The sequence below is a fragment of the Podarcis melisellensis genome (genome assembly GCF_964234715.1).
Source record: "Podarcis melisellensis genome assembly, chromosome: 6".
NCBI lineage: Eukaryota > Metazoa > Chordata > Lepidosauria > Squamata > Lacertidae > Podarcis > Podarcis melisellensis.
In genome coordinates, this window is record NC_138538.1 from 74861094 (window position 1) to 74888595 (window position 27502).

At 39.2% G+C, this 27502-nt stretch overlaps 1 protein-coding gene across 4 annotated transcripts in view; it reads left to right on the forward strand.

Annotated features, from left to right (window-relative positions):
- Positions 1-27502, forward strand: part of ARHGAP29 (Rho GTPase activating protein 29) — a 110105-nt gene that overhangs the window by 66161 nt on the left and 16442 nt on the right. For 3 of the 4 annotated variants that reach the window (XM_081914114.1, XM_081914113.1, XM_081914115.1), the window contains exons 3-12: positions 11856-11999; positions 20802-20898; positions 21897-21969; positions 24559-24625; positions 25096-25233; positions 25498-25562; positions 25974-26084; positions 26193-26273; positions 26828-27013; positions 27221-27358. In XM_081914114.1, the coding sequence (XP_081770240.1) occupies positions 11856-11999; positions 20802-20898; positions 21897-21969; positions 24559-24625; positions 25096-25233; positions 25498-25562; positions 25974-26084; positions 26193-26273; positions 26828-27013; positions 27221-27358 (1100 nt within the window). Of the gene's footprint in view, positions 1-11855; positions 12000-17740; positions 17995-20801; positions 20899-21896; positions 21970-24558; positions 24626-25095; positions 25234-25497; positions 25563-25973; positions 26085-26192; positions 26274-26827; positions 27014-27220; positions 27359-27502 lie in introns of those variants that run through there. The other variant, XM_081914116.1, reaches the window with a different exon arrangement.

A 27502-nucleotide genomic window follows, 5' to 3' on the forward strand; every position in this document is an offset into this window, starting at 1 on the left:
AACTCCACATCAGGTAAACAAAATTCCAGAAATCACTCCTTGGTAATAGCACTCATTTTTAAAAGCCTAATTTTAGAGAGAAGTTGCTAAATCAGATATTATATTGCTTAGCTTGCCTAAATGCATCTGGGTTGGATGAGACTGGAATATTAAGGCATATAAAATTCAAGAAGTTAAAGGAATGAGGCATAGAACATTTTGAAATAGATTGATGAAAAGCAGCATTGTGGCAGTGCTTCCTCCCCAGTGGAGAGTTGCTCCGTAAATTTAAATGTGAATGTGGAAGAACTGGCTTGCTGGTGTTTGACAAGTTGCCTTAATGAAATACTGAATTGCTTGAGGAAAACTAAGAATAAGGCATTTTTCAAGGATAAACCATAGTTGACAGCACATTTAACTGTAGAAGGTTATCTCTTGCTGTATCTTAAAAACCCTTAAATATTGCTGTTACATTTTGGTTGAAGTAATGGTCGCATGGTACTCAAGACTGAATTCCACAGTGTGAGAAAAGGAGACACCTGTTGATCCAGTGTACTCAAATCATTGCAAATTTCCATATTCGGAAGATGCTTGCAACAATAAGTTTCTAAACTCGCAGCTACAAATCTGCAGTATAGAAGTGTTGTGGTGTTTATAAACCTTTTGGCCTGTAGCTGTCCCACATAAATATTGTAATGCGTTTTTCACTCAGTGAGAGAAGTAAACATGACAGTTCTGAACAGCTTCAGGTACATTTTAAGAGATGGAATGGCAGACCTTCCTAGGATCACATTTATGCCACCTTGGGTTCCATGTAGGAAGAAAGGTTTATTTCTAATTTATATGTAAGAAATAAATTGTATTGCATAAAAAAAAATCCCAGAGATAATTGGTCAGTTACAGGTTGCTTTTTTATAAGGTCTTCTTTTGATATGTGAGTCAAGATAATATAATGGGATCTTATTTTGTAGTAATCAGTGTTACATGTTAATCATCTCTTCTATGCATTGACAACACATAACTTTGGTTCTCAAAAGGTTGCACAGGCTGCCCATACACTTCTGGGCCAGATTCAGAGTTCTTGCATTAATTTACAAGGCCCTAACAACTTGATTCCAGGATACCTCAAGGACTGTCTAAACCAGGCTTCCTCAAACTCGGCCCTCCATATGTTTTGAGACTACAATTCCATCATCCCTGACCCTAGTGGTCAGGGATCATGGAAGTTGCAGGCTGAAAACATCTGGAGAGCCAAGTTTGAGGAAACGTGGCCTAAACCCTTACATCCCTGCCCAATCACTAAGGTTGAAGAGCAGGCTGATCCAACTTTTCATACCAAGTGGACTGTAAGTGTACTTTGACACTGTCTTGTGCTGCACACCAGGAGAGGCCAAAATTTGACACCCTGCCCACATTCTGACTTTTCAAAGCCAGGAAAGTGAGGCACCGAGATTGGAAGGATAACTAGGCCTGACTTAACATGACTTTGGAAAGGCAGCACAAGTGTTGCTGGGGCCTGGGGGAATGCCAGCCAAACTTCAAGGAAGCAACTATTAGTGGTCTCCCGGGGCTCAGAAACATTGTACTCATGAGAATCTCTGTGTTCAGCATTGTGGCCCAGTTTTGTGGAACTCCCTTCCGGTTGAGTTCAGTTGAATTTGCAGTCCCTACCAATACTTTTTTAAAAATTTCAATAGGACTTTTGATTAAGGTCTGGTTTTAATGTTTTAACTGTTTAAAAATCTTTCCTCCCTAATTTATGTGCATCCCTTTTAAATATTTGTAGTTAAGCAGTACATAAATTGTGTAAACAAATAATTCATAAATGTTCAGAAGCAGCTTTTGAGCACCAGTAGAAAAGGCAGTTACAATGCCTGTGAATATTTAGAGGCATCTATCTGGCTGCTATAGACACATATTGCTGGACTAAATGGTCCTTTTATCTGATCCATCAATGCATTGGTCTTTGATAGAGTGGATATTTTCCCTCTTATTGCATTGCAGTTATCTGTACAGTGGTACTTCGGGTTACATACACTTCAGGTTACAGATTCCGCTAACCCAGAAATATTACCTCGGGTTAAGAACTTTGTTTCAGGATGAGAACAGAAATCGTGCAGCGGCGGCACAGCGGGAGGCCCCATTAGCTAAAGTGGTGCTTCAGGTTAAGAACAGTTTCAGGTTAAGAACGGACCTCCGGAACGAATTAAGTACTTAACCCGAGGTACCACTGTACTGCTGTTTTGCTAGTTTCGTTACTGATGGATTTTGTGGTTTTATTTTATGATTTTAATATAATTTGTACTTCTTATAATTGGGATAGTTTTGTAGTGTGCCTTTGGACCCTTTGCTGGACAAATAAACATTAAACATTTTCATGATCAGCAGACTTTCTTGCACTTAGGCTGAACTTCATTGGCTAATTATAATCTTGTACAGAACTCCCTGATGTCTACTAATAACTGGACAACTGAGTAACTCCAAGTTACCCAAACCTAAAACTGCTCAGGCTTCTAAATAAATTTTTGGTAGGTGTATACAGCTTTGTGTTTTGCCTTGTGAAATACACTCACTAGTGTGTTGGCTGCAAATAAAAAAATGAAAATGTCTATTAAAAGTTTGTTAACCTCATTTATACAAACAAATCTTCCACTTGTTAATGCAATTAAATGTGTTGGAAGTGATTCTCATTTCATATAATACTTGTCAGCTTCCTATCAATTTTTACACAGTTGATTGTTAGATATATTTAATTCATGTGGAAAGGGAGGCTATTTCCAAAATGATCCACTCAATGCTCAAGTAAAATATGTTCCAGTAACTGAAAGTTCAAGTAAATAAAAGGATTAGAGCTTCCTGAAGTTTTCTTCCTGACAATAGGGCACTTATTGTTTGAGACTTAGGATGTTTTGATCTGGTAATGTTATTACAAGGCAGCTTTTGACTTAGTGATAGTATGCTAGAGCTAAAGGGAAGAATGTATTTAGTACAGAAGACTTAAGTTTTCATTACTTTGGAAAGCCCTTGCCCCTCATGTCTTCTGTCATATGTGTCTGATATTGTCCATCTTTTGCCCTTGAGGGAATCATCTTAGGGCTTATCCACACCTACCTTTCCTCTGCTCTTTCCAGGCATGGTCTGTTCTTTAAAAGTTCTGTTTCCAAATGCCCCCTTTTTTCTCTCTGTGGCTTTCCCTGTGAAAACTCATTCTTTATAGCTCAATCAGAGCCTTTGCAAGCCTTACTATCTTAGGGTCAATTTAAACATTTATCAGAATTGGGTGGTAAAACTTTTCTTGGATAGTTATTTTGCAGCTGAGGGCAACACATGTTTGAATGCCTTCCATATAAAGTACATACATCCACTCACCCATCCACACAAAACCTAGCGTTCTAAGGAAAGGTGTTCAACCCCAGCTATCTCTATTTTATGCTAACTTGCTTTGTGCAGGTAAAGGTAAAGGGACCCCTGACCATTAGGTTCAGTCGAGGCTGACTTTGGGGTTTCGGTGCTCATCTTGCTTTATTGGCCGAGGGAGCCGGCGTACAGCTTCTGGGCCAGCATAACTAAGCCACTTCTGGTGAACCAGAGCAGTGCACGGAAACGCCGTTTACCTTCCTGCCGGAGCGATACCTATTTATCTACTTGCACTTTTGACGTGCTTTTGAACTGCTAGGTTGGCAGGAGCAGGGACCGAGTAACGGGAGCTCGCCCCGTCGTGGGGATTCGAACCACCGACCTTCTGATCGGCAAGTCCTAGGCTCTGTGGTTTAACCCACAGTGCCACCCGCGTCCCATTTTGTGCAGGTAGGAGAACATTAAAATATGCAGCCTGAAGTAATAGAGTATTAAGAAAAGCAGTGTCTCCAAGTTTTGATCCCAGCTGGTCCTGGGGTCTCTTAGCTACAGATGCCAGTGATATAACCTGGGATATTGCTTATACATGCAAAGCATTAACTGTATACTATAAACTGCTAAGTTGTGGCTGTGCTACTGCAACCAAATATGTGACTCTGTAGAAGCTCCATACACTATTAGTACTATAAGTTTCCAAATTATTGTCCAGATTTCATTGTTTCAGTGTTTGCAACAAAAAGACAAATCTTTTGGTATTGTCAAGATTATTTTGTGTTATAACAGCAAAACTTCAAAGTGAGTCAGTACCTTCGAAGCAAGGCAGAATTACATCATAGAATTACAGCTATGTCCTCCTTTTGCAAAAGAGAGCAACAGATCCCTGACTGGTTTGAGCCCACCATTTAAAGGACATTGAGCCTGTTATTGCTGCAAAGCACTAGGCTCTTGTGAGCTGCAAGCATGTGTCATGCAAAAAGAGGCAAGGAGCGATGTCCAGCAGATTGCCAGACAATATGCCAGCAACTGTTGGCCAAAGCCCCTGGATAGGACAGGATCCCAACAGACGTGCTGAAAGCCGGCTTCAGTTCCTTCCTCATGATACACCTCCCCAGCCACCTCTTGCAGTGTTGAGAACAAGGATCCGTGCCACAAGACATGTGCGACTCCAGCATTGTGACCCTCTAAAAGAGCAAATGTTACTTCCATGACTATAAGGACTACCATGGAATCTCCCTGTTGAGTACTCTGGGGAAAGCCTTTGCTTGTGTAGATCTCAACATATTACAGTCACTCATTAGCAGGGTCCTCTCCCAAGTCAATGTGTGTTTAGAGCTCAGAGGTCAACATGATTTTCTCATTGCATCAGCCACAGGAGAAATGCTAAGAGTAGAGATGTCCCTTGTATGTTGCCTTCGTAGACCTGATGAAGGCCTTTGACCTCTTCAGCCACTGCTCAGCAAGACATTCCCAGTATGTTTGCACTCCTGTCTCAGCGACATCTAGGCTGGCTTGGTCATGTCAACAGAATAAAAGATGGTAGGATCCCCAGGGATGTGCTCTATAGGGAGCTAGCTTCAGGCACAAGGCCTGTTACAAAAATGTCTGCACATAAGACATGAAGGCACCCTGCCATGTGGGAATCCCTTGCAGATGACTGCAGTGCCTGGAGACAATCAGATTGTGTATCCACAGCAGTGACTAGAGGAGGAATGACCATTGGGACGAGCATAGGAAGAATAAACGCCATGGTGCATCTGCAGCAGCACAACTGGACATCTTCATCTGCCCCCGCTACAACAAAACATGTCTCTCCCATATCAGTCTCTGCAGCCACAGCAGACGCTGTAACTCTTGAATGGTTTTACTTCACCCTCAAAGGTGCACTCCTCCATTGTCTCTGAGACACAATGGTGAGAAGTGTGAAAGGGTTGCTGAAAGGAAATTTGCACATTTCATACACATTGCATTTTGCACACGTAATCATGCAGGTACATACTTCAACTTAATATTAATCATGGCTTTCACCTCATGTACACATGATGTGAGACTTCCAGTTTGAAACTTCTCAAAGTTATTTTGAAGCATTTTTTCAAATAGAATATCTTGATGCCAGCAACTATTTGGGGGTTTTCAGTCACTTTTATTCCAAAATCTACAACTACTATTTATACATAACACATTAGTCAAAATAGTCAGCTATTCAGTTTGATATTGTGGTATTACAAAATAATTAAATGTTTTTAACTATAATGTGGATTTTTATACAGAAGGCCAGTTATAATAAAGCACCAATTTCCAGATCCAGGTAGACTTTCTAAAACAAATTCATTATTTATTGATGGTTTTCTGCATAGTGTAGCTTTTATGCATGTGAGACAGAAATATGTACATACATCTTCAGATTTGTTTCCCCCCCTCCAGTGAGAAATTAATAAACACTCTTTTCCTTGCTTATGATTCCTTTCCATTTTAGTTCTATTAGTATTCAGTAATGTGCAGCTAATAGTTAGTGTTTTCATGACTCTCCATTAATCTAAAAGTATTTATAGCATTATTTGTATCATTTGTACATGAAAAGAATGCAGGTGGCTTTCTGGTCAATTTTGTTGTGAGTGTATGTTCCCTAATTTTCTAGAGAACATTCAGTATAGTGTAGTGTGTTCTTTCCCTTCGGGAAATTGTGTGATGAGTTAAACTTGGATTTTTTCCAATAGTTGCAGATCTGTGTGTCAGACAGCAGCAACACAATTCATTGTTTGATCATTTTTGCTAAGTCTGCAATGTTCATTGGGGAGTTTCAAATACAGAATCAACCTGGTTTGTTTTATGTATTTTGTACTTTAAAGGATCTGCTAATTACTTTATTTGCCCCAGTGCTATTTTAGTTATTAGAAAAATTATATTTCCGTGTATTAATATTTTCAAGGCTCTAGTTTCAGCGTTTGTTCTTCCTTTTAAATATTGGTTTATAATGTCAAACTTTATCCCCCCCCCCATGTCTCGGTTGGGGTCGGGGAGAGAAAATTGAGGTGCTGTGACTTGGACTATACTGAACATTTCAACTTTGTAATAACCAAATTAGTATTAAAATTTGAAGGTTTACATTAAAAATCTCAAACGTTCAGAGAGGATGTGCATTTATGGTAGAGATTTTCATCTATACCTATACCTATCTCTTCCTATACCTGGCTCCCTGTGATACAAGTTTGTCAATGTGCTCTTAAATTTGAAAATAGGTTGCAATGCAGCATGGCTGACTGATCAGGTGCAGAGAGTAAGAAAAGGTTCTCTGAATCAGGACATACCATATTTTCCCATGTATAACCCCTACCCCCGTGTATAAGACTCCCCCCTATCTCTGTCCCTCTGGGGGGAGATTGCTCACCCCCGCCTGACCAACGCTGCTAAATGAACACGGTGCAGAAGCCGCCAGTCGCCTGCCCAATTGCAGCTACAGCAACCAATCAACAGCAACACTTGCCGCAGCCACCAATCAGCTACCCTATCATCGCTGACAATCTCCTGCTCGTGGCACAAACCAATCCCCTGTCCCCACTCTGCACTATCCATGTATAAGACGAGTCCCAATTTTAAAATATATATTATCATTAAAAAAACCTCATCTTATACACAGAAAAGTATGGTAGATCTGAAAGTGACAGACATGGCTGTGAAGTACGTAGCTTTGAGTTCAATTTCATCCACACATCCACCACTGGTTTAGAGGAGATAACTCTATAATCTTGTTTATGCATACTTGCTATTCCCACAATATGACAGGGAGAGAGATTTTGGGTTTACAGTTAAAAATCAATTCAATGTGAACCAATAGTTTTGGGCTGGGGATCAAAAACCCTATTTATTTTTAGGTTACATTAATGAGAACATGATTTCTGACACACGAGGTGTTATTGCACCCAAGCCTGGTAAGATCATATTGAGAGTAGAGCTCTTATGTAGGCACTAGGAATGAGAAAAGTCAGATGCAAAAGCAGTGGCCATTTGTTTTCAGGTCAGGGGACACATTGACCCATGGTCAACCCTGGTGTGTGTGTGTGTGTGTGTGTGTGCGCGCGCGCTGAAGTGCAAAATTAGGTGAGGCAAAAGTGTAAAAGTGGGTATGGTGAGAACTGCAGTTCTCAAGTCTACCTTCTCAGAGGCTTTTCCAGCAACGATTCTACATTATATTTGAATCATTTTTATTATTCATTATTAATTTGGTAAAAATATTTTTAAAGAACTCATTTACAGGGGGTCTTGGACTCACACCCTTTTGACATCATCCATGGGTGATAGATTGTTTGAGTCTCATAAACAGTGTCTAGCAAAAGAAGACCTGGTAGAACCTATGTAGACAACAGTGCTTTTCTCAACTGCATGTAATGTAATTGAAACTGACTTGGCAGGAAGTTGTGTTGAAGCTGACAAGCTTGATTATGGAACTTTATTTTGTGTTTGGATGGGTGGAATCTATTAACTGTGAGGCCATTATTGTGAGTTAATATTTGTTAGACAAAGGTATTGGAAAGCAGGTAAATTGTGTGTTTAACACCAACTTGGGGCTTCTGTGTCTGAAACTGGAAAATAATTGCAGCATCTCAACAAGTTTTTAAGATTATCAACTGACATTTGATTCTTGCTATCTGATGTGTACGGGACGCAGGTGGCGCTGTGGGTTAAAGCCTCAGCGCCTAGGACTTGCCGATCGAAAGGTCGGCGGTTCGAATCCCTGCGGCGGGGTGCGCTCCCGCTGCTCGGTCCCAGCGCCTGCCAACCTAGCAGTTCGAAAGCACCTCCGGGTGCAAGTAGATAAATAGGGACCGCTTACCAGCGGGAAGGTAAACGGCGTTTCCGTGTGCGGCTCTGGCTCGCCAGAGCAGCGATGTCACGCTGGCCACGTGACCCGGAAGTGTCTCCGGACAGCGCTGGCCCCTGGCCTCTTGAGTGAGATGGGCGCACAACCCCAGAGTCTGTCAAGACTGGCCCGTACGGGCAGGGGTACCTTTACCTTTACCTTTATCTGATGTGTAAAACCTTACTAAAATTTCATGATATTTTAACTGAAAAGGTCAAAGCCTTTCTAGTACGCTACTTGTGTGGTAAAGCATTTATTGTTTTCTACATGATAATATTTCCATAAAGGAAGTATTTATGGGAAATGTTTTATATCGTAATGTTTCAGCTTCAAACATTGGAAGGCTGAATTGTTGTTCTAGGAACTGAATATGTGGAAATTTATTCAGAGGTGGAATTTTCACCATCCTGTTCCTCCCTGGCTTACTGTAATAAAGTAGTTTTGTCTTTTTTGCTTGTGATTTTTCTGTTGAAGTTTCATTCAGGAAGGCCATCGTTTTGCCTTGCTAAATCTAGACTTGTGAATAAAAGAAAGGGTTATGGTGGCAAAGCAAATTGGAATGCAGGTAAAGTTTCAAAACTAGAATTTCTGTATTGCAGATATTTCTTCAAATTCCCATTTGTTTTAGCTATGCCCATAATTTGTTTCATTCAGGAAGATATTTTATCTTGCTGTGTTTAATTTTGTCTGGCTGAACAGGTTAAAGTTGTTGGTTGTAGTGCAGGTCTAGTTTTTTCCGTACTAGTTATTACATATAAATTATTATTTACACTGTTCTTCAATGCATAGCATTATAAGCCAATAACAATAAAGCAGTCTGATTCTAAAACAGTAAGTTCCTCAATATGCATAATTATATTTCTTATTCCATGTCAAGACATGGCAGGAGTCGGTATGGTTGCACCTGCAGAGACCCATGGCCTAGGAGAAGCCCTACCACTGACCAAAGACAGTGGGACAATATCACAATTCTTGATGAGTGAAATGGCAGGTGAAAGCAGAGCAAACAATTAATAATAGTAATAATAGTAATAAAAATAATAAAAATATTTTATTTTTATTATTATTAATACCCCGCCCATCTGGCTGGGTTTTCCCAGCCACTGAATATTAAAAACAATACAGCATCAAACATTAAAAACTTCCCTAAACAGGGCCACCTTCAGTCAGTGGCGTAGCGTGGGGGGTGCACGGGGGCCAGCCGCACCGGGCGCAACATCTGGGGGTTAGGGTTAGGGGGCGCAAATCCACGGGTTAGGGGGTCAAATTACTTGCCTTGCCCTGGGTGCTGACAACCCACGCTACGCCACGTCTTTTAAAAGTAAAATAGTTGCTTATTGCAACTATTTTGCAATATACTATTGCAATAGTTGCTTATTATCCAGAGATTTATGCTTTGATACTAGTTCTCGGCCTCTTTTCAATGAGAAAATGGAGGCAAAGAAACTATGGAATTATGAGTGGCTGAACTTTAGTAAAACTGGGAGTTGGGTCAAATGTCTACCCTCCATGGAGGTGACTTTTGGGGAAAGAGGTTCTCCTGTTGGATATGGGGTACCCCCAAAACAGGTTTGCCAAGGGCATCCCTTCCAAACAACTCAATAGGCCAAACAATAGAGAAACACTATCTTACCTAAATTCAGTATGTCAATTTTTCCCTGCCCCCTCAGTTTGACCTGTGGCATCCTTTGAAAGCAGCCCGAAAGGCATTGCAATAGGTGTTTCAAGAACATAATAAGATTCTGCAGTATCAAACCAATGGCCCATTTAGTCCAATATCCTCTTCTCATAGTGGACAACCAGATGCCCATGGGAAGCTCAAAACCAGGACCTGAGTGCAACGGCATCGTCCCAACTTGCAATTTCTATAGGGGGCTGGTTTGAGGAAGTCTGCTTGACTGGGAATTCTCCCTTCCTCCAAACATTAGCAGGATACTCTTTAGGGCAAAAGGGTACTTGCAGGGGTTGGGTTGAAGTAGTTGTTCAAAGCAGGGCTTAGCCAGGGTTCTTGCTCTGGTTTTAATCAGAACTGCAGAGAATTATTGAGCTTCTGATACTTGCATTTCCCTTTGAGGTGAGCAAAATGAGCTCAAGAAGCTCATTTTTGGGCCTTAGCCCGGTGGACCTTGCCAGTATCTGTTTACAAAAACTTGTATCTGGATAGGCAGTTGTCAGCATTATTGATTTTTTTTCATTTAGCAGACACTGAGTAACTCTTGTTCTCTGTGTGATGTATAGAAACTTCTGAAAACAATTTAAAGTTAGGAAATCCATATAAAACAATTAAACATAATTCAGTAAAGCATTCAAGTTCTTTTTAACGATAACACTTTGGCTGGTACTGCTTTTAAAGTCCCCTTTAGTAGGGCAACATGACTATCTGTGCCTTCCAAAATCCCTACTTCTACATATCTGCTGTACAAGAACCCTATTATTGAATATATCCCCTTGAATATATAAATATATATATATAGAGAGAGAGAGAGTGTGTGTGTGTGTGTGTGTGTGTTACACCTTTGATTTTAGTTTTTTAGTGTCTTTGTGTAGTGAGGAGTTGATCCATTGTTCTGGCTAACAGCTTAAGCAATTAATAAAATACTGCTACCTCTTTAAATGACCTCAAGCCTGATTGATGCAAAGTTTTATGCTGGAATAGAGCCAGACCCACAAGTACATGCTTCTGGTTCCATTGCTTTCACTGGAGGCCCAAGTGTCCTCAGTGGTGAGGACTGCTCATCACAAGCTTCAACTAGTACACCAGTGATGCCTGTTTCTGGATAGGATTAGCTTAGCCAACTAGAACCAACCTCAAGACTGCGCCAGTTTGTGTGGCTACCCTTAAGGCTGGTTTGGAAGTTGCAGCTGACCCAGAATGAAGTGGCTTGGTTGCTGAGTGAGGGGCCTTTCCCAGCATGTATAACACATGTGCTGAAAGAGCTGCACTGCTTGCTGGTTTGTTAGCAAGCTGGGTTAAAGGTTATTTTATTAACATATAAGGCCCCAAATAGCTCAATATAATATTACCTGAAAGAGCATCTCTCCCCGCTTCCGCCACCCTATAGACTCATTATATCACTACTGTGGCTGAAGGAGACCCTGTTGGTTGTGTTGCAACCTGCAAAGTTCCGTTTTGAGGCAACATGGATATGGGCCTTTATCTGTGGTTGCACCTGTGCTGTGGAATGAACTTCTCTCTGCAGTATGGCAGGCAGAAACAATGATCTATGTCCATTGCTTATTTTTCCTCTTCGCCCAATGCTTTCGCTCACCATTGATGCCAGTTTTTAATGGCTATAGTACTGTAATGATGGTCTTCTATTTTTTTATGGATATGTTTTTTTTCTTTATTGCATTCTTTTACTGTTGAATGCTGTTTTGGGATTCTTAAAAATGATAGAAATGTCTTTATTAAATAATACATCTGATATCTCCAATTACTCCTGCGCTGCCTTTCCAAAGAACTGTAGAATTGTACCCCAAATGATTCTTTACACTCTGTTTGAAATGCAACACTTGTTCTTACACATTTCAAGCAGGAACTAGTTTATGAAGGCAAAATAGATCTGGTCCACATGACTAAACTTTCATGATATCAGGGGTAAAACATATTTGCAGTGCTTCATGTAGATTTTTATAGTTAAATATTTTTTTCTTTCCTTTTCAGAAAAACAAGATTGTCTGCATCATGTTGTTCATGAACGTTTAGGCGAACTCCTGCGTGTGCTAAAGGCAATCATTAGCAAGCACCAATGTCTTAATTCAGTTGATATTCTAAGTGCTGCAGGAACAGTCATCGCAAAAGTGAAAGGTAAGGAAAAGGAGAACTTTTGCAACTTGATATAGTAAGTAAAGTTGCCTTGTGATGTAATACAGATGTTGCTGTTAGCACTTCTCCTGTATTTACTTCCAGAGACACTCAACCATATAATTTGCCAGAGGAGGGAAATCCCAAACCAATCCCTCAGACATGTGGGGGACTGCTAAATGAGGAACAGAGCTATTCCTCTCTTGCTAGCACACAGCAGGTGCATGCTAGACTGCAAACTTTGTAGGCTTACAAAGTTAAATTAACACTGTTTTAAACAGCTCTGTACTACAACAGAACTTCAGGACTTAGCTTGTTCATAGTGATTCTGGAGGGATCTTTGTTTAATGTTTCAGCTTATCCAAGTCTTTACTCAGACCAATACACTCAAATTGCTCAGTGAGAAAAAGGTCATTTACTGCTATAAATTAAAAGTACCAGTCTATTTGTGTTGCATGTTTTCATTTTAGGCAGTGAGATTTATGTCTGTACAGGTAGCGACCAATGAAGATGCGTCCAGTTGGCGCGTGATTGCTAACATGTGGGTTATTTTGTACTTAGAAGAGGGCAGAATGGGGGCAGGGCAAGGTGTAATGGGCTGGGGAACACTCCGCTGAAGCACACAGTAGCTGGGAACAGAATGCCTGTGCGGAATGGTCGCCACCTGTATTTGAAATATGTGATATGCTGGTAACTTGTATGTATATTGTTGTGTAGGATTGAAGCTAGATGTACAGGGTTTATCAGCTTATTTGGAGGAACAGTTGTTGCATAACTTTGGGTTCAAGACGGGAAAGAGAAACCACAAGTGTAAGAACAACTATGTTGTGAAACTGTTGTGAAACTGTGAGACTACTATTATTAACAAATACCAGTTCTCAGGAGCTTTGCTGATCATCAGCCAGTTCTCGAGAGTGCCATTTAATAAGCATGTTCAACCTAGCCTCTGCAAGATACTCAGACTTGGTTTTCCCCTTTAGCTGATCCTGGAGAAATTGAGAAAGCTCTTTCCTTTTCTTGGGACTAGACCAGGGTTTCCCAAACTTTGATCTCCAGCTGTTGTTGGACTACAACTCTGATCAAGCCTAGTTAGCAGGGCCACTGGTCAGGGAAGATAGGAATTGTTGTCCAAAAACAGCTGGGGACCCAACCCAACCCTAGACTAAGACTAGGGAACCTTACAGTTTCAAAGCCACATATCTAATGGCTAACCTTCAAGCTAGAGGCACATGCCAACAGTGGGTACGGTCAAAACAAAAGTGGTAGAACCTATGTAGACAGGGCAGACTTGACAGAGTACATATGTCTTCATATGTACATGGAGCACATAGAATCACAGTTGAAAAGGACCCCAAGGTTCATCCTGTCCAATCCCCTGCAATGCTCATCCATGCACATGCATGCAGTATGTTGCTTCCCCTCCCATAGCAATTAGATTTCACTTTTCAAACACATTATATAAATCCAGTTGTTAGTGGGGGAATTTTTAAAAATGAAGATTGCAGCTGGGAAGGGTTTTGTTGTTGAGTTCTGTTGGCTTTTTTCAAGCCAAATTGCTTGGGAGCAAGGGAATACTATGGGCCATATGGGGAGCCTTCATGGGCTCCATCTACCCCATGGGCCACTGGCTCTTAGCGCCTGGTCTAGAGGCTTACTATCATTGCAGCCAAAATAGCATGCCTGCCTCAGAATATCCAGGGAGCTCCATCAGTATTGGGTCTCCATCATGCTATCAGAACTACAAAACAACACAGGATTCGTGCAGATCAGCAGTGGTCAGTCTGTGGTCCTTGGACCCACATACAGCACTTTGCCAAAATCATGTCATTGGAGGAAGCCCAAGAGGAGGAGAAAAATAGAAATGGAAGCTGAAATGGAGTGATAGAATGAGGATGCGGGAAGCTTTCTTCAAGTTCAGTTGAAGACCACTGGCAAGAGCAATCTTCCCTTCCTCCAGCTGTATCAGGTGGAGAGGAAGAAGGTGGAGAGAAGAGATGACATCATCTGCCACTGACTTAACATAAGTAGAACTTCCATACATTTTGAAGTCATGAAAGTACTTTTGGGGGGGGGGGTTGGAAACTTAGGGGAAAATTTAAATATATGCAATAGGTAAAGGGACCCCTGACCATTAGGTCCAGTTGTGGGCGACTCTGGGGTTGTGGCGCTCATCTTGCTTTATTGGCCGAGGGAGCCAACGTACAGCTTCTGGGTTACGTGGCCAGCATGACTAAGCCGCTTCTGGTGAACCAGAGCAGCGCAGGGAAACGCCGTTTACCTTCCCGCCGGAGCGGTACCTATTTATCTACTTGCACTTTGACGTGCTTTTGAACTGCTAGGTTGGCAGGAGCAGGAACCCAGTAACAGGAGCTCACCCCATCACGGGGATTCGAACCGCCGAACTTCTGATTGGCAAGTCCTAGGCTCTGTGCTTGAACCCACAGTGCCACCCGCGTTCCTCAATATATGCAATAGTGACTTCTTCTTTTTACAAGCCAAAACTTATTTTACTGCTTTAAAACAAAAAATTTATAACTTAACATAAAATCATACTTTCTGGCATAGCAGTTTCATTGCTGCACCATCTAAATCACTCAGCCAAATAATTTACTCAGAAATAAGAGGTAAGTACACAGAGGATTGCAACCTCAATATTGTAAATGCCTGAGTTGCCAACATTGAACCCAATGGGATTTCCTTTTGAGTAGACATGCATATAGGATTGTGATATTTTGTAGCAGGCTGTCCATGTCACAGATATTGGAAGAGAGGTGGAAAGATTGATCACAAGAGAGGGGCCAGCCAAAGGGACAGGAGATGTTAAAGGTCACCATAACAAAGCAAGCAGCAATTCATAAGCAAAAAAGGCCCTGCATGCTCCTCTCGTGAACATAGTATCACCCCATAAATCATAGGCAGCCAATATGGTGCCCTTCGGATATTGTTAGATTGCAATTTTCATCAGCTCCATACAACAGAACCAATGATTGTAGGTGATAAAAGTTGCAATCCAACCATGTCTTTGAGGGCACCATGTGTTCTAGGTTCAGAAATGCATCTTACATTTGAATATTTGAGACTCAAAGCATATGTCTATAACACAAAGAAATAATTGTTCTCAAATGTTGTGTACTGTTTTACATAAAAATAGTATTTTTGGGGTGAGTAAAAAGTGTCTTAAAGCATTTCACACATCCCAAAAGATAAATTATTTAATAACTTTTTTTTACTGTTCCTCCAGATTTTTGAGTGTGTCTGTCAGGCTTTCACATCTTATCTTTGGGCCCCTCAAAAGTTTCCTCAACTCTGCTTAAAAAATAGTCTTAATTCATTAGCCCTAGCACTGTGAATCTTATTTTCATCAGGGATGGAAATGCTTGTCATGATGCTACCACTGAAGCAGATCTCCTTTTTCAGGGTAGAGAGAGCCTTGCTGGCACTACCCAGTGACAATAATGGTTTTGAAACCACCTCACGCCATACTATCCACCACAGCCAAGAAAGCAGCTCCTACCACCGTTATAGCCTTGTTGCTGCAAGGTGCAATCCCTTTTGACCTCAAACCGTGACTACCTCATTGCTGTCTTCTGCACCATCTTCAGTACAGTCTACATCAATGCCAAGGCTACTATTGTGCCATATGTAGTCCTGCACAGAGAATTTAAAAATAACAGTTCATCTGTACAGTGACATAACATGCCCTCCTTTACTGCTGCAGATGTCATTTGACCAGCTCTCAAGCTTGTGTTTCGTTGTGTAGGTGCTGAGCAACAGAGTAAGATGGCAGGAGTTACATATCTTTAAGCCTTTATTATGAGGGTTGGGGGTTTACTTTCTGCCAAAACTTTTGCCTAGCTCTAGAAAGTTCAGATGTTACTCTATTTAGGAATGGAACCATAGAAGGGTCAGCTGGTAGAGCACCTGCTTTGCATGAAGAAAGGTCCATGTTCAATCCCTGATATCTCCAGGTAAGTCTGGAGACATCCCTTGTTTGAAACTACAGAGAGCTGCTGCCAGTCAGTGTGGACAGTATTGAGTTAGTTAGGGTGGCTGCATGTCCTCTTTTTCCAGGACACGTCCTCCTTTTCAGGATTAACATTTCTGTCTGGGCAGATTTTTAAAATTTGGCAAAATGTCCAGGTTTTTTGGGGGGGTGTTGTTTTTTATTGTTGTTTATAGTAACCTGATTTTAAAAAATAAAAATAAAAACAATTTTAAAAGCCCCATGTCTCATGCTCCCACTCTGCCGTTTTTCATGAATGGAATGGGGGCACTCTGCAGCATGCCTGTGTCCTCTTCCCCAGGGCAATGAAGAGCGGCGGCTGTAAGCCAGTGTTATGGTCACATGGGTATTTGTAGTTGTGGTGCCTGCTTCTCTAGTCCGGTGGGCTATTTAGAGTTAAAAACATTGCTACTAGCAGTATATCACAGCTTCTATAGCCTACATATAGTAGGGGTATTTAAAATGAGAGTTGTCTTAGAGATCCATAGTTAAAAGTAGAAGTCAGCAAATGTCTCCTCTTTTTTGCTCTTCAGAAAATGGCAACCCTAGTTAGGTTGACCAATGGTCTGATTCAGTAAAAGGCAGCATCCTTTGTTGTTTAGCTGACCAGATGAAGAGCCATAACAGTTGTTATTTATTCAAGTTTTATACCACCCTTCATCTGAGGATCATAGAGCTGTTTACAATATAAAAACACAAAGTTACACATAATCAACCAGTTCTGTTCATTTGTAGCAGATTTGTTGAAGGATACAGTCTACATTCTGGATCTATATTCCTAAAGGAGTTTTAAAATTAGTCACATTGAAGTCAGGGCCTGCCTTCAAGCATGCAAGGTAGACTTCTTTTGTGTTAGCTACGTGTGATAAAACTCCTATTGTTACTACTTAAATTATCCATATAAAATTTATCTTTTGTTGGGGCCTAGCATTAACACTTTTGAAATGCCATTTGCATTTATAAATTGTTCTCGTAAAATAATAAGCATAATGTAACTATAAAAAACTGATACATCTCCTGTAAGTGTGTTTGTTCTTTCATTTGGTTACCTAAGTGAGTGTTGTGGTTACTGTGATAAAACAGAGAGGCCTGGGAGAGTTACGATAGTGATTGTTAACTAAATTGCAATTCCCGAGAGCATTTATTTTGCAATACCATGAAGAGATAAATTTTTCAGGAGACTGGCATGAGATCCAAAGCTTAAAATCACAAGGCAAAACTTAAGTGAAAAGTCTTGTACGAGGCCTTGGAGACATGATATGAAGTTTGTGGTTTGTTCCAAAATTAGCAATTCCACTGCCCTGCCACACCCTTTCATTACTCTCCACTTGTATCTGTTTTTTCTTCGAACATCCTGTTACTTTTTAAAAAACAACAACCCCCAATCATATATAATTAGGGGAAATGTAAAGACTTTTAACATCTTGGATTCCAAAATGTTGAAGCTTTTAAGAAACTTCAAACATGTCAGCTAAAGAAATGTGAATTTGCTTTACTAACAAACACTTGTTAAATAACAATTGCAAAGTGCAGTAATCTCAAGTTTCTGGTGTCTTTGCCCTGGAAAAAAAGGGCAACCTGGTAGTATTCTATAGCGCATACATTTAAATCAGTGAATATTTAGAAAAATATACAGTTAGAAAATTTATTACGTAGTTGACAAGTATTCCTTTAGATTGATATGCCAAGTTGTTATATAAGTCTTTGAATAGTGGTTTTGTTTTCTTTAAATGGTGGTTGGTGCCATATGTTTACATTAATCCTTCCCATTTCTGTAAAGTTGTGTGCTCACTTGAAAATGTAGAGGCAAAGATAGTTGCCATTTCCAGACATAGAAACAGTACTACTACTCATTGTTGTCCGTGCTATTGTGTGCAGCCAGGATGTCCTGGGGAAAGACTCTGTTCAAAGCTGATGTTAAGTAATATCAGTGTGCCAGTAATGGCCGAAAGGAAGGCTATAGGAATCTTTGGAGGGAGATGTTTCAGGAAGAAGGTAGGAATCTTGCACTTTATATCTTACATTTGTCTGCTTGCCTGTTTGTAGAAAACATAAATGTACAATCTTTATCTTGTTTGGAATTTCAGATTATAAACATAGGGCTGCAATCCTAAATAAACATAATGGAACTAAGTTACTGAATTCACTGCTACTGACTTCCAAAAATGTTTTGTGTCGTAAATGGAGCAATGAAGAATTGCTTCCAGAACAGGAAAGTGTGTGCATTTCTTCTGGCAACATATATTTAGAGAAAAATAGTTAAACAACTTGCATTGTATGTTATACTTTGCATTTTCTTGCTTTATTTCCTGGCCTTCTAATTTTCATAGTTAACCATTTGTCTGAAGTTTGGAAATTGATTTCCTGACAGAATTTTTCTCCAATTGCCTAATGTAAATTTAAATCTTGATTTATATTTGTGTTAGGAGTATTGTAATGTGCAGCTATATATACATTTTTCTCAAGGAGAAGGCTTATTGCTTGAATATTATACAAGGGAAGCATGCAATTTTAACAAAACTGACAGTAGTTGATGATACCTGGCATGTTGAAAGTTTTACATTTTTCTTACTGAAAATAATTATCAGTGCAATAGAGGATTGCTTAGTTCAAGACTCATTTGTTAAAATGCTTATGATGAATTCAAACATACATTCTAAAGTTTAGCAGAAGTGATTTTGGTGCATATTCAATGAATGCCGAGGCATTGTTTTCAGGACTTAGAATGTATGATGAAACCTCTTCCACCACACCTAAAATATCTGTCTGTCTAACTGTTAAAATCCATGTAGTCTAAGTAGCTCATTAGCTTATCATAGTATTGTATAATTACTAGAGAGTTAATTTGTATCAATTTACTGGAAAAACTCTTCCTTTCACAGAGGAAGTCTAATGGAATATCCGGCTTAGTATATTTGTTATCTTTTTGTGTTTACACACCTGGCAGGAAACTTTAGGTTTTTTGCACAATTCATGATGTAAGCTACATGATCGTGTTCCAAATAAATTTCTTTCTAACAAGTTTACTATTTCTAACTTCTAATTATACTTCCAATGATTTTTCTTCTATACTTCATTTTTAAAATTGAACTGAAGATTAGGATTTGATTCCAATTGGTTCATTTTACTGTGATCGGTAAGAGGTTTTGCAAAGCAGAAGTGGGAGAAAGTACATGGAGATCGGCTGGTAGATCACTCAATGGTTTGAGATAGATCAGTAAGGATTCCAATTAACATTTAGCACTAGCATAAAAATAACATTCTCCCTCCTAAATTAGGCTTCTGAAATGAAGAAATATTGCTGGGGGAGAATCAGGAGCGAACTCTTGTGTAAAAGGATTGTGAACTTTGTTATGGTATTGAAATAAAATTCCTGAGCAGAGCATGTGCTTAGAGCAACCCTGTTCCTTAATTCTAAGTGTATGCTGCCCACCCCGAGCCCCCACTGTTTTGCAAACAAACTGTTTTCAAGCAGCTATCTGTGAAAAATGGAAACTGTTTTGAGGAGTGCCATATGTGCCCATCTTCCTAGGTATCAACATTTTAGTAGTAATGAATCTCAGGCCTAAACTTGATTAGGTGATGGGACTGGGACTGCATCTCTAGTATCCTTGAAATTTTGGTCAATAGGAAATGATTGGGATGTAAACTGAACACACCAAAGCTGCTGTTTACCCTGCCTTGAGTGACACTGACTGTGCCTCTACATTTTCCACAATAGAGCAAATAGCAGCTTGAGAAAGAGAGATTACAGATGGAAAAAAATGAATTTGGTCCACATTTTTAATGAGTCACCCTAATTGCCAGTCCCAGACTTTTTTTTGTAGATCAGAATGTGGTTATCAGTCAGATTATGCACTTCTCCGAATTTTCCCATGCAGTTTTGCTTCAAAACATATGCACAAAAGCATATTTTGGGGAAAATGTGTACAAAAAATGTGTATTTTAGGGGTATGTGAATTGAAAACATGCAAAACTACATATTTTAGGGAAATAATGTAGACAAAATGCATAGTTTAGGGGAAATGATACAGTTTAAATGCATTTAATGCATTAAAAATCTGCAATAATTGATTAAGTGCATAGGAAAGAAGGAATAGAAGGAATAGGATGAATAGAAAATTATGCCTAGGAGAGAGGTTGTATGATTTCTATTTGGTAAATAGCACAAGGGGAAAGGATTGATCCTGCTCCCTCTGTGATGCAGTACCAATCCAAATGAGGCATTATTCCCATCCTACTCTGTAATTCCTGCAAAGAAAAAGATTTCCATAATCTTGGTGTAGCCCTAACTAGACTGATCTATTATGGGGTATTATTCCTTTACGGAGATTATATTTTGTTTTCCTATCTCTGAAAAACAGTTACCACATCTAAGTCTTTTGCTAAGGGAATTTGTTATACTTCCCTTCTTGTCATGAGATGTAGAGAATTCTCAGGTCCTTAAGCAGCTTTTGTAAGCGCAGAAACTTAACATTGTTTTACATTGTCAGTTTTCACACATAGTCATTTTAACATGGCATTCCTGAAGAGGGTCTCATAGTAATATAGGTAAATGTAGTTTAAAATTGTAGAAAGCAGGCTTCAGAGATACTGAAATAGAATATATAGTATCAGTATACTGCATTTAATGAATATTTGCGTACCTAGATGCTACTGTCAAATTTATAGATGTTCTATGTTCCCCATAATTATTACTTCAACAGGTTATATAGATAGCCCTGTGGTTTGACTTGGAAGCAGTTTCATGGCCTGTGAAAGTAAAATCTGATTAATCTACTCTTCTTTGTTTTCTTCCTTAGCTGTAAACTTCAAGGAAGTTAATGAAGAAAACAAGCGAGAAGTCCTAAGTGAGATATTCTCTTCTATTGACACACTGGCATTCACATTTGGCAACATGTGAGTAAAAAATAATTACGGTAACTGTTTGGTTTGTTTCCTGAAGCACCTTAGTTTCACCTTCTTTGAACTCTGCTGCAATGTGACACATTTGTCTATTTGTTGGTCTATACTTTACTTGTCCCCCTGCCAATACTGTTTTGAACTACGTAGATGCTGCTCTTACAATATGAGAAAGAATGGGTATTTGTAAAGCACTCTAGCTGAGAAACTTAATTTCATTGTGTTCTGGTCCATTCCTTTCTTGTGACTGCTTCTTCATAATCATTTCCCACAGTAGCTCTGCCTATTTGCTCCAGTAATTGCGAAGGTACCTTAAGGGGAAATTAAGAAACTATGGTTGTGTTTGGACATCTTACTGAACAATGATTTAAAATGAATTTGTTGTTGTTGTAGAAACATGCTAATGCAAGATATTGAAGAGCATAGTCTCCCACACACACTTGTGTGCTTCTCCTGCCCTCCTCTTGTACAAGAGGTTTACTTGGATTACTTTTAAGCAGACCAATTTCAAACTGTGACCTCTGAACCTGGTTTATTCAACCATAGTTAATGTTAATCACAGTTCTGGTTCTGATGGCACTAGACAGTGTCATAAAGCAGATGCTTCCAGACTCCTCCCAGCTGCCCAGCATGAGGAGAGCGGAAGCATATGAGCCTGGGAGGTAGCCAGGCTCGCTCAAATCTCACTGAGCCATAGTTTAACATGACAGCTGAATGCTTTCCATGTCTACCCAATGGCTGGAAAATATACTCTTGCCTTCTCAGTTTGATTGACTCTAATTTCAGTGAACCAAATATTGAACTACCAGTGTTCAAAATAATTTGTAGTAAAATAGTTCCACATCTAGGTTTTGTATCTATTTTTTACTTACCTTACTCCTTAAATAAACACTGAACATTCCCATGTGGTTGTCTGTTCTGAGTATTAGGTAGACATTTTGTTCTTGTATAGCAGGGCAAAGCATGAGTGAATTTTCTTCTGGTTCTCATGGCAGTGTTTCAGACTTCCTTATGGGAGATGTGGATAATAGCTCAACATTGGGTCTTCCCGTATCTCGACAAAGTCAGGTAGGGTGAATATTTTTTTTAAGTTGTTAAAATACATTTTGCTTTTAGTAATATTATAGAAGAGAGCATTATTTTTTTTACTATACAGCAGGATCAGTTTAAAATGGTTTTGTTGTTGTTGTTGCTGTTGTTGTTGTTGTTGTAGAAATACGCTAATGAACATCTAAAACTGATGTTTTCTAAGAACTAATAAGTAGTTCCTAGATGTAAATATATATATAAGGCCTAATTTATAGTAGCTTCTCTTTGGAGTTTCTTTACACAAAAGTACAGTAGTTAAGGTGCTTGGGCCAAGTAGACCCGAAGTAGGAAGCTGCAAATTAATTACTGTGTCAAATTGTATTAGATGAAAAAGTAACTTTCAAGCCCTGCTTGTGCTTCAGCTGCTTTAATGATACTTGGTAAATTAAGTCAATGCTTAATCCAGGTAAGATGTAGATATTGTGGTTGGGGAAACAGATTCCTCCAGATAGAGATATGCAACTAGTCCTAAGTGGGGTTGTGGACCCCTGAAGAGCTGGCAGTTTGGTAGTGAACATGGATGATGCTAACTGGGGATGCTCAGGTGCTAGCAGTGGCCAGGAGTGCTTTTTACCAGCTTTGCCTGGCTCACTAGCTGAGGCCCTGTCTGGAGAGAATGGATCTTACTTCAGTTATCCATGCACACTAGTGACATCCAGGCTAGACTATTATAATGCACTCTATGTGGGGCTGCCTTTAACAATAGTTCTGAAGCTTTGACTGGTACAAAATATGGCTACCCAACTGATGGGTGGCCAGGTAGCTAAAGCATATTACACCTGTGTTGTACCACTTGCACTAGTTACCAGAGTTAACTAATTTACTAGGGTTAATTAAAGTGTTGCTCATTTATTGCATTGTCCTATTGATATCGCTTGAAAACCTTGGTTGCAGCAAGCCAACTGATTGGGGGGGGGGGGACAAAACAAAACTGGAAGTCTCAAGGAACATTAGAGGAATGGTATAAGCAATGTGGTCTCTGTCACTGGCAAAAAATCTTACTAAACAAGTGTTAATAGGGTGGTGCAGGCAGTTCTGCCACACAGGGTGCTGAGCCGAGGGAGTGCAAAATTGAGAAGATCCATTTGGGGGTTCTAATTTTTGGCCTTGCACAGGGCACCATATTACGAAGGATTACTGAAGTCTACCCTTGATGGCTACCCTTATGAGCACAACTTTATGAGGCAGCCATCTTTTTTCTTTATCATGTTCCCAATAGGCTACTTTTTTAAGAGTTGAAGGTAATATTGGAGGCATTGCCTCTCATGCATTTCTTTTGTCCCACTGCAATATTTCATCAAACAAATTTTGCAATTTTATGTTGGCTCTTTTTGAAGCACCCCAAAGAGAATGTGCTAAAAATACAGCGTGCAGCGATGCTTCCATCATATCACCTTCAGCTCTCTGAAAATATCACCTGTCGCCAGCCAGTTTTCCAGTGTGTTGGTAGAGGAGAAGCTAATCTTTTTACCTTCTGTCACATTGAGAGGTCCCTTGATTGACTGAAAGGGGTGTGTAATTGAAGTTAAGCATTTCTAATATGCTTAACTTGCAAGCAATTGGCACATTGTATGTAAACGGGATTTTGTTTCCACTGAGGCATGTTCATGCTTCATTTGTTGCACCCAGTCCACATACCATTTTGCCAAAATTGGCATCTGTTGTGCAAGCATAGAAATTGCAGTACATTTTTTCCTGAGAAAATAGAATACTTTTACTTGTACCTATATTTATTGCTCTTGGGATGCTTTGTAAAATGTTTTTGTACATGTGCAACAAACACGTGTTGAATTTTTGTGACAATGACGCTGTTAACACCATTCCCAGTGCTCGCCTTATATTCTGAACATTTTAAAAGCTTTTTCTTATGCCTAATAGACTTTGCCTGTTATCATTGTCCAGATTCATATGAGCTAGAATCTCTAATTTTAAATTGTAGTACATGTTGGTAAGGTTACCTATGGGCATTTTATAATCTTTTTTGTCCAATTTTGTATTTTCCTTTCCAATTTTTTATTTATTTATTATTTTTGGATGTGGGGGAGGTTCTGTTCGCTTTTACACCATAATGGGCATTTTTCTTTCTGATGGAGAAAAATGGCAACAATGCTTCCTTTCCATCCACTTTGAATGGACAGGGTACTGTGCTATTGAATTGAAAATATGTTTTCAGGAATATTGTGCAAAGTTTAAAATACACTTGGGGTCATGCTTTGACTATGCTTCAAGTTTATTCATAAATTAGCCATTTTTTTCAGGGGGAATAGTTCTGTGGGAATTCAGGGGGAATAGTTAACTTAATTTTGTTAAGTAACCAGCTTCATCAAAGCTTTAAAAGGCAAATGTTTGACACATTGAAAGGCTTTCTATACTGCAGTACCTAAATTGTCTTGCCTTTTTCAACCATTGTAGATTTAAAAGGGAATGGAGTTACTGGGCAGGAGTGCATTCTACTCCATTCTCTTGCTATGTTAGTATTGAAAAACGCCACAGAGTTAGTATATGTTGAGTGTTTAATCGTCTGTTTGCTTAGCTGATGCTAACAGGCTGCATTTTATTGAATGCTAGTCTTTTGAAAATCTTTCTGTGGATTCCGGGGGATCACTGCACGAAAAGGATGATGTACAAGGGACAGGTAAGCATTACATACAGTGTTCTTGGTCTCTGTTATGTTTTTAGACATGTAGAAATAATGTAGAAATAATCAAATTTTAAAAATTTCTTTCTTTTCTTTTTTTACTATGGGGGAAACTATTAGTATTTAACAGAAGTGTGTTTAGAACTGAAGTTAGCCCCATTGAAATCACAAAACCTCTGTGTTATTGGAAGTTGTAGCATGAACTTCAGCTATTTATACATTTTTTCCTGTTTAGTTCATTACAGAAGAAAGTTTTATGTTGGCCATATGATTTGTTAAGATTTAATTCTGTGACCCTTTAATTTGTTCTAAAAGCCCTGTCAGTTCAATTTAGTGTCAACTAGCATTTAAAGAGAATCTCAAGATCAGAGCTGCTTTAGTCTCCACAGTTGGCTGATACAAGCTGTGCTGTTGCTGTGTGGTCATGTCTAAAATTCACTTTTTTGCATTTGACATTTTATTTTCAGGGCACCTTAGAGCTGAAGAGATTGATAGCGTTCTCCTAAGGAACGATAATGGAATTGAATCAGCTCTGTCCTATGCTAAGGCATGGTCAAAATACACGAAGGATATAGTTGCATGGGTAGAGAAAAAGCTTAACTTGGGTGAGTGGTTCTTTCTGGCACCTAATGAGCTTTGTCATGATGGAATTAAATCTGTTGTCAGGATTGTGCTACAGACTGTCAGTAATGTGATTTCTAAATTAGTAGCTGTTCACTGAAATGAATGGAACTGTTGCCTGTTTCCTGTGACTGAAATATTTGTAGCAAAATAGTGTCTGTGTACTGTTAAATGAAGACTACAGAGAAGTTTATACTTGCTCTTACTGCTCTCACTCACTACGTGAAACTGGTCTTCCTTCCCTACAGAAATGGAATGTGCTAAAAGCCTGGCAAAAATGGCAGAAACAACTAAAGCTATTGTTGGCCCTCAGGTGAGTGTTCACTTAATAAAAATGCACTGTTAATAACACACACTTCTGTTGATTATGAAAGTTCCACTGAATTCTTCTTTGCTGTTTCCTTTATTTGTAGTTTTTTCTATTTAAATTCTGATGAATATTCTTTTGGCTTATTTTTTTGCTACTTGAAAGTAAGAAAAATTAAGCAAACTTTTTTCTTTTGTTTTACAATATTTTATGCATTGTTACAAGTGCAACTCTGGAACTAGGTTTTTTTTAACTGAACATTTTGTCTTAATAGAATGAAGGTTTACGTAAGGGTATTGATGTAATATAACAACTTAATTTTGTCACGGATCTGTATAAAGCACTTTTTCCACTTAAATCAGTGGGAGAATTTGACCTAGAAGGATACTCTACTAATTTACATGTTTTGGCTTACAGGATTACATGCCATTCCAATCAATATTCATAAATGCATTCCAAAATGATGTAGAGAACAGTCAGCTCTGGCAACAAACGGCATCAGCTCTCCAAACTAATAAATTTGTTCAGGTAAAACCAATTCTATTTAAAAGCATTTTTACATGCATAGTTCACAGGCATATATATATTTTAGTCATTGACATTTCCTTACGCAGTCATTGGATTTCTCTCATGTAGCCACTCCTTGGAAGGAAAAGCGAACTGGATAAACAAAGGAAGGAGATCAAGGAGCTTTGGCAACGAGAACAAAAGAAAATGGTTGGTATATTTGAACATAATATATTGCGGGGGGGGGGGCATTCAGGGATGTCCATCTGCTTGCACAATGGAAATCTTCTTTCCCAACATCCCCATGTGTTCCCCAAAATCTGCTTTTTAGGTTTGGGGAACTTGTGGAGCTGATTTAGGGAGGTGCAGGAGGAGAAGCCCCATTGCATGAGAAGACTTCACTCATACCATGTGGGGCATCACCCTTTGTTTCAGATAGAAATTCTAAACTTCCAAACTTGCCTGCAGAGCATACAATATAGGCATTCAGCATACATTACTTACTGTAATTCATTGAAAAAGTTTACATATTTTTTAAAAAGAAAGAAAAACCCACTAGTTACAATTTTCTTCACATTTATGGCATAAAGGCCACCAGTTCCTATGCTTTCCCATACTCCCATTCCCACAGCTCAGTGTCATGATGTTGATGATGATGATGATGATGATTAACAAGCTTTGAGTTAGAATATAATGTGTCGCATTTCACTATTCTACAACATGGAAACTGCTAATATTGAGATGCTTTCTTTTGGAATGAGCAGCAGGAACTGGAATCCACCGTTAAAAAAGCAAAGCTATTATATCTTCAGCGGCAAGATGAGTATGAAAAGGCAAAATCATCAACTGTTCGTGCTGAAGAGGAGCATCTGACCTCCAATGGGGGTATTATTAAAGATGTTAGTAAACTTGAGAAAAAACGTAAACTTGAAGAGGAGGCTCTCCTAAAGGTAAGAAAACTTCTTTAGATATGTTAGCAATGAAATGCAGTGTTACACTAGTTCTTGGAATTATGTGATTCATAGGACATGTTGGCTGGTACATATGAAATTATAAAGTGCTTTTATTGTGGACTGCTAAAGGTAGGGTTTCTTCAGGTATTTTAATAGGAAGTTTCTTCACCATCACTCATTCTTTACATGTTTAATTTGTTGTAGGCTGAAGAAGCCAATGAACATTTCAAAGCCAGCATGGCTGAAGTTGAAGAAAAACGAAATGATCTAGAAAATTTCAAAAGTGATGTCTTAACCCAGCTACGGGAACTTGTTTATCAGTGTGACCTCACACTTAAAGCTGTAAGAATGTGTTCCTTGTGTTCTAGACTAGAAGAAAATCATTATTGTTGGAATATCATGTGTGAAAATGATTTGATATATATCTCTGAAGCATTATGGCCAACACTGCTGGTATATTGACTAAAGCAATCATATTGGTTTTAT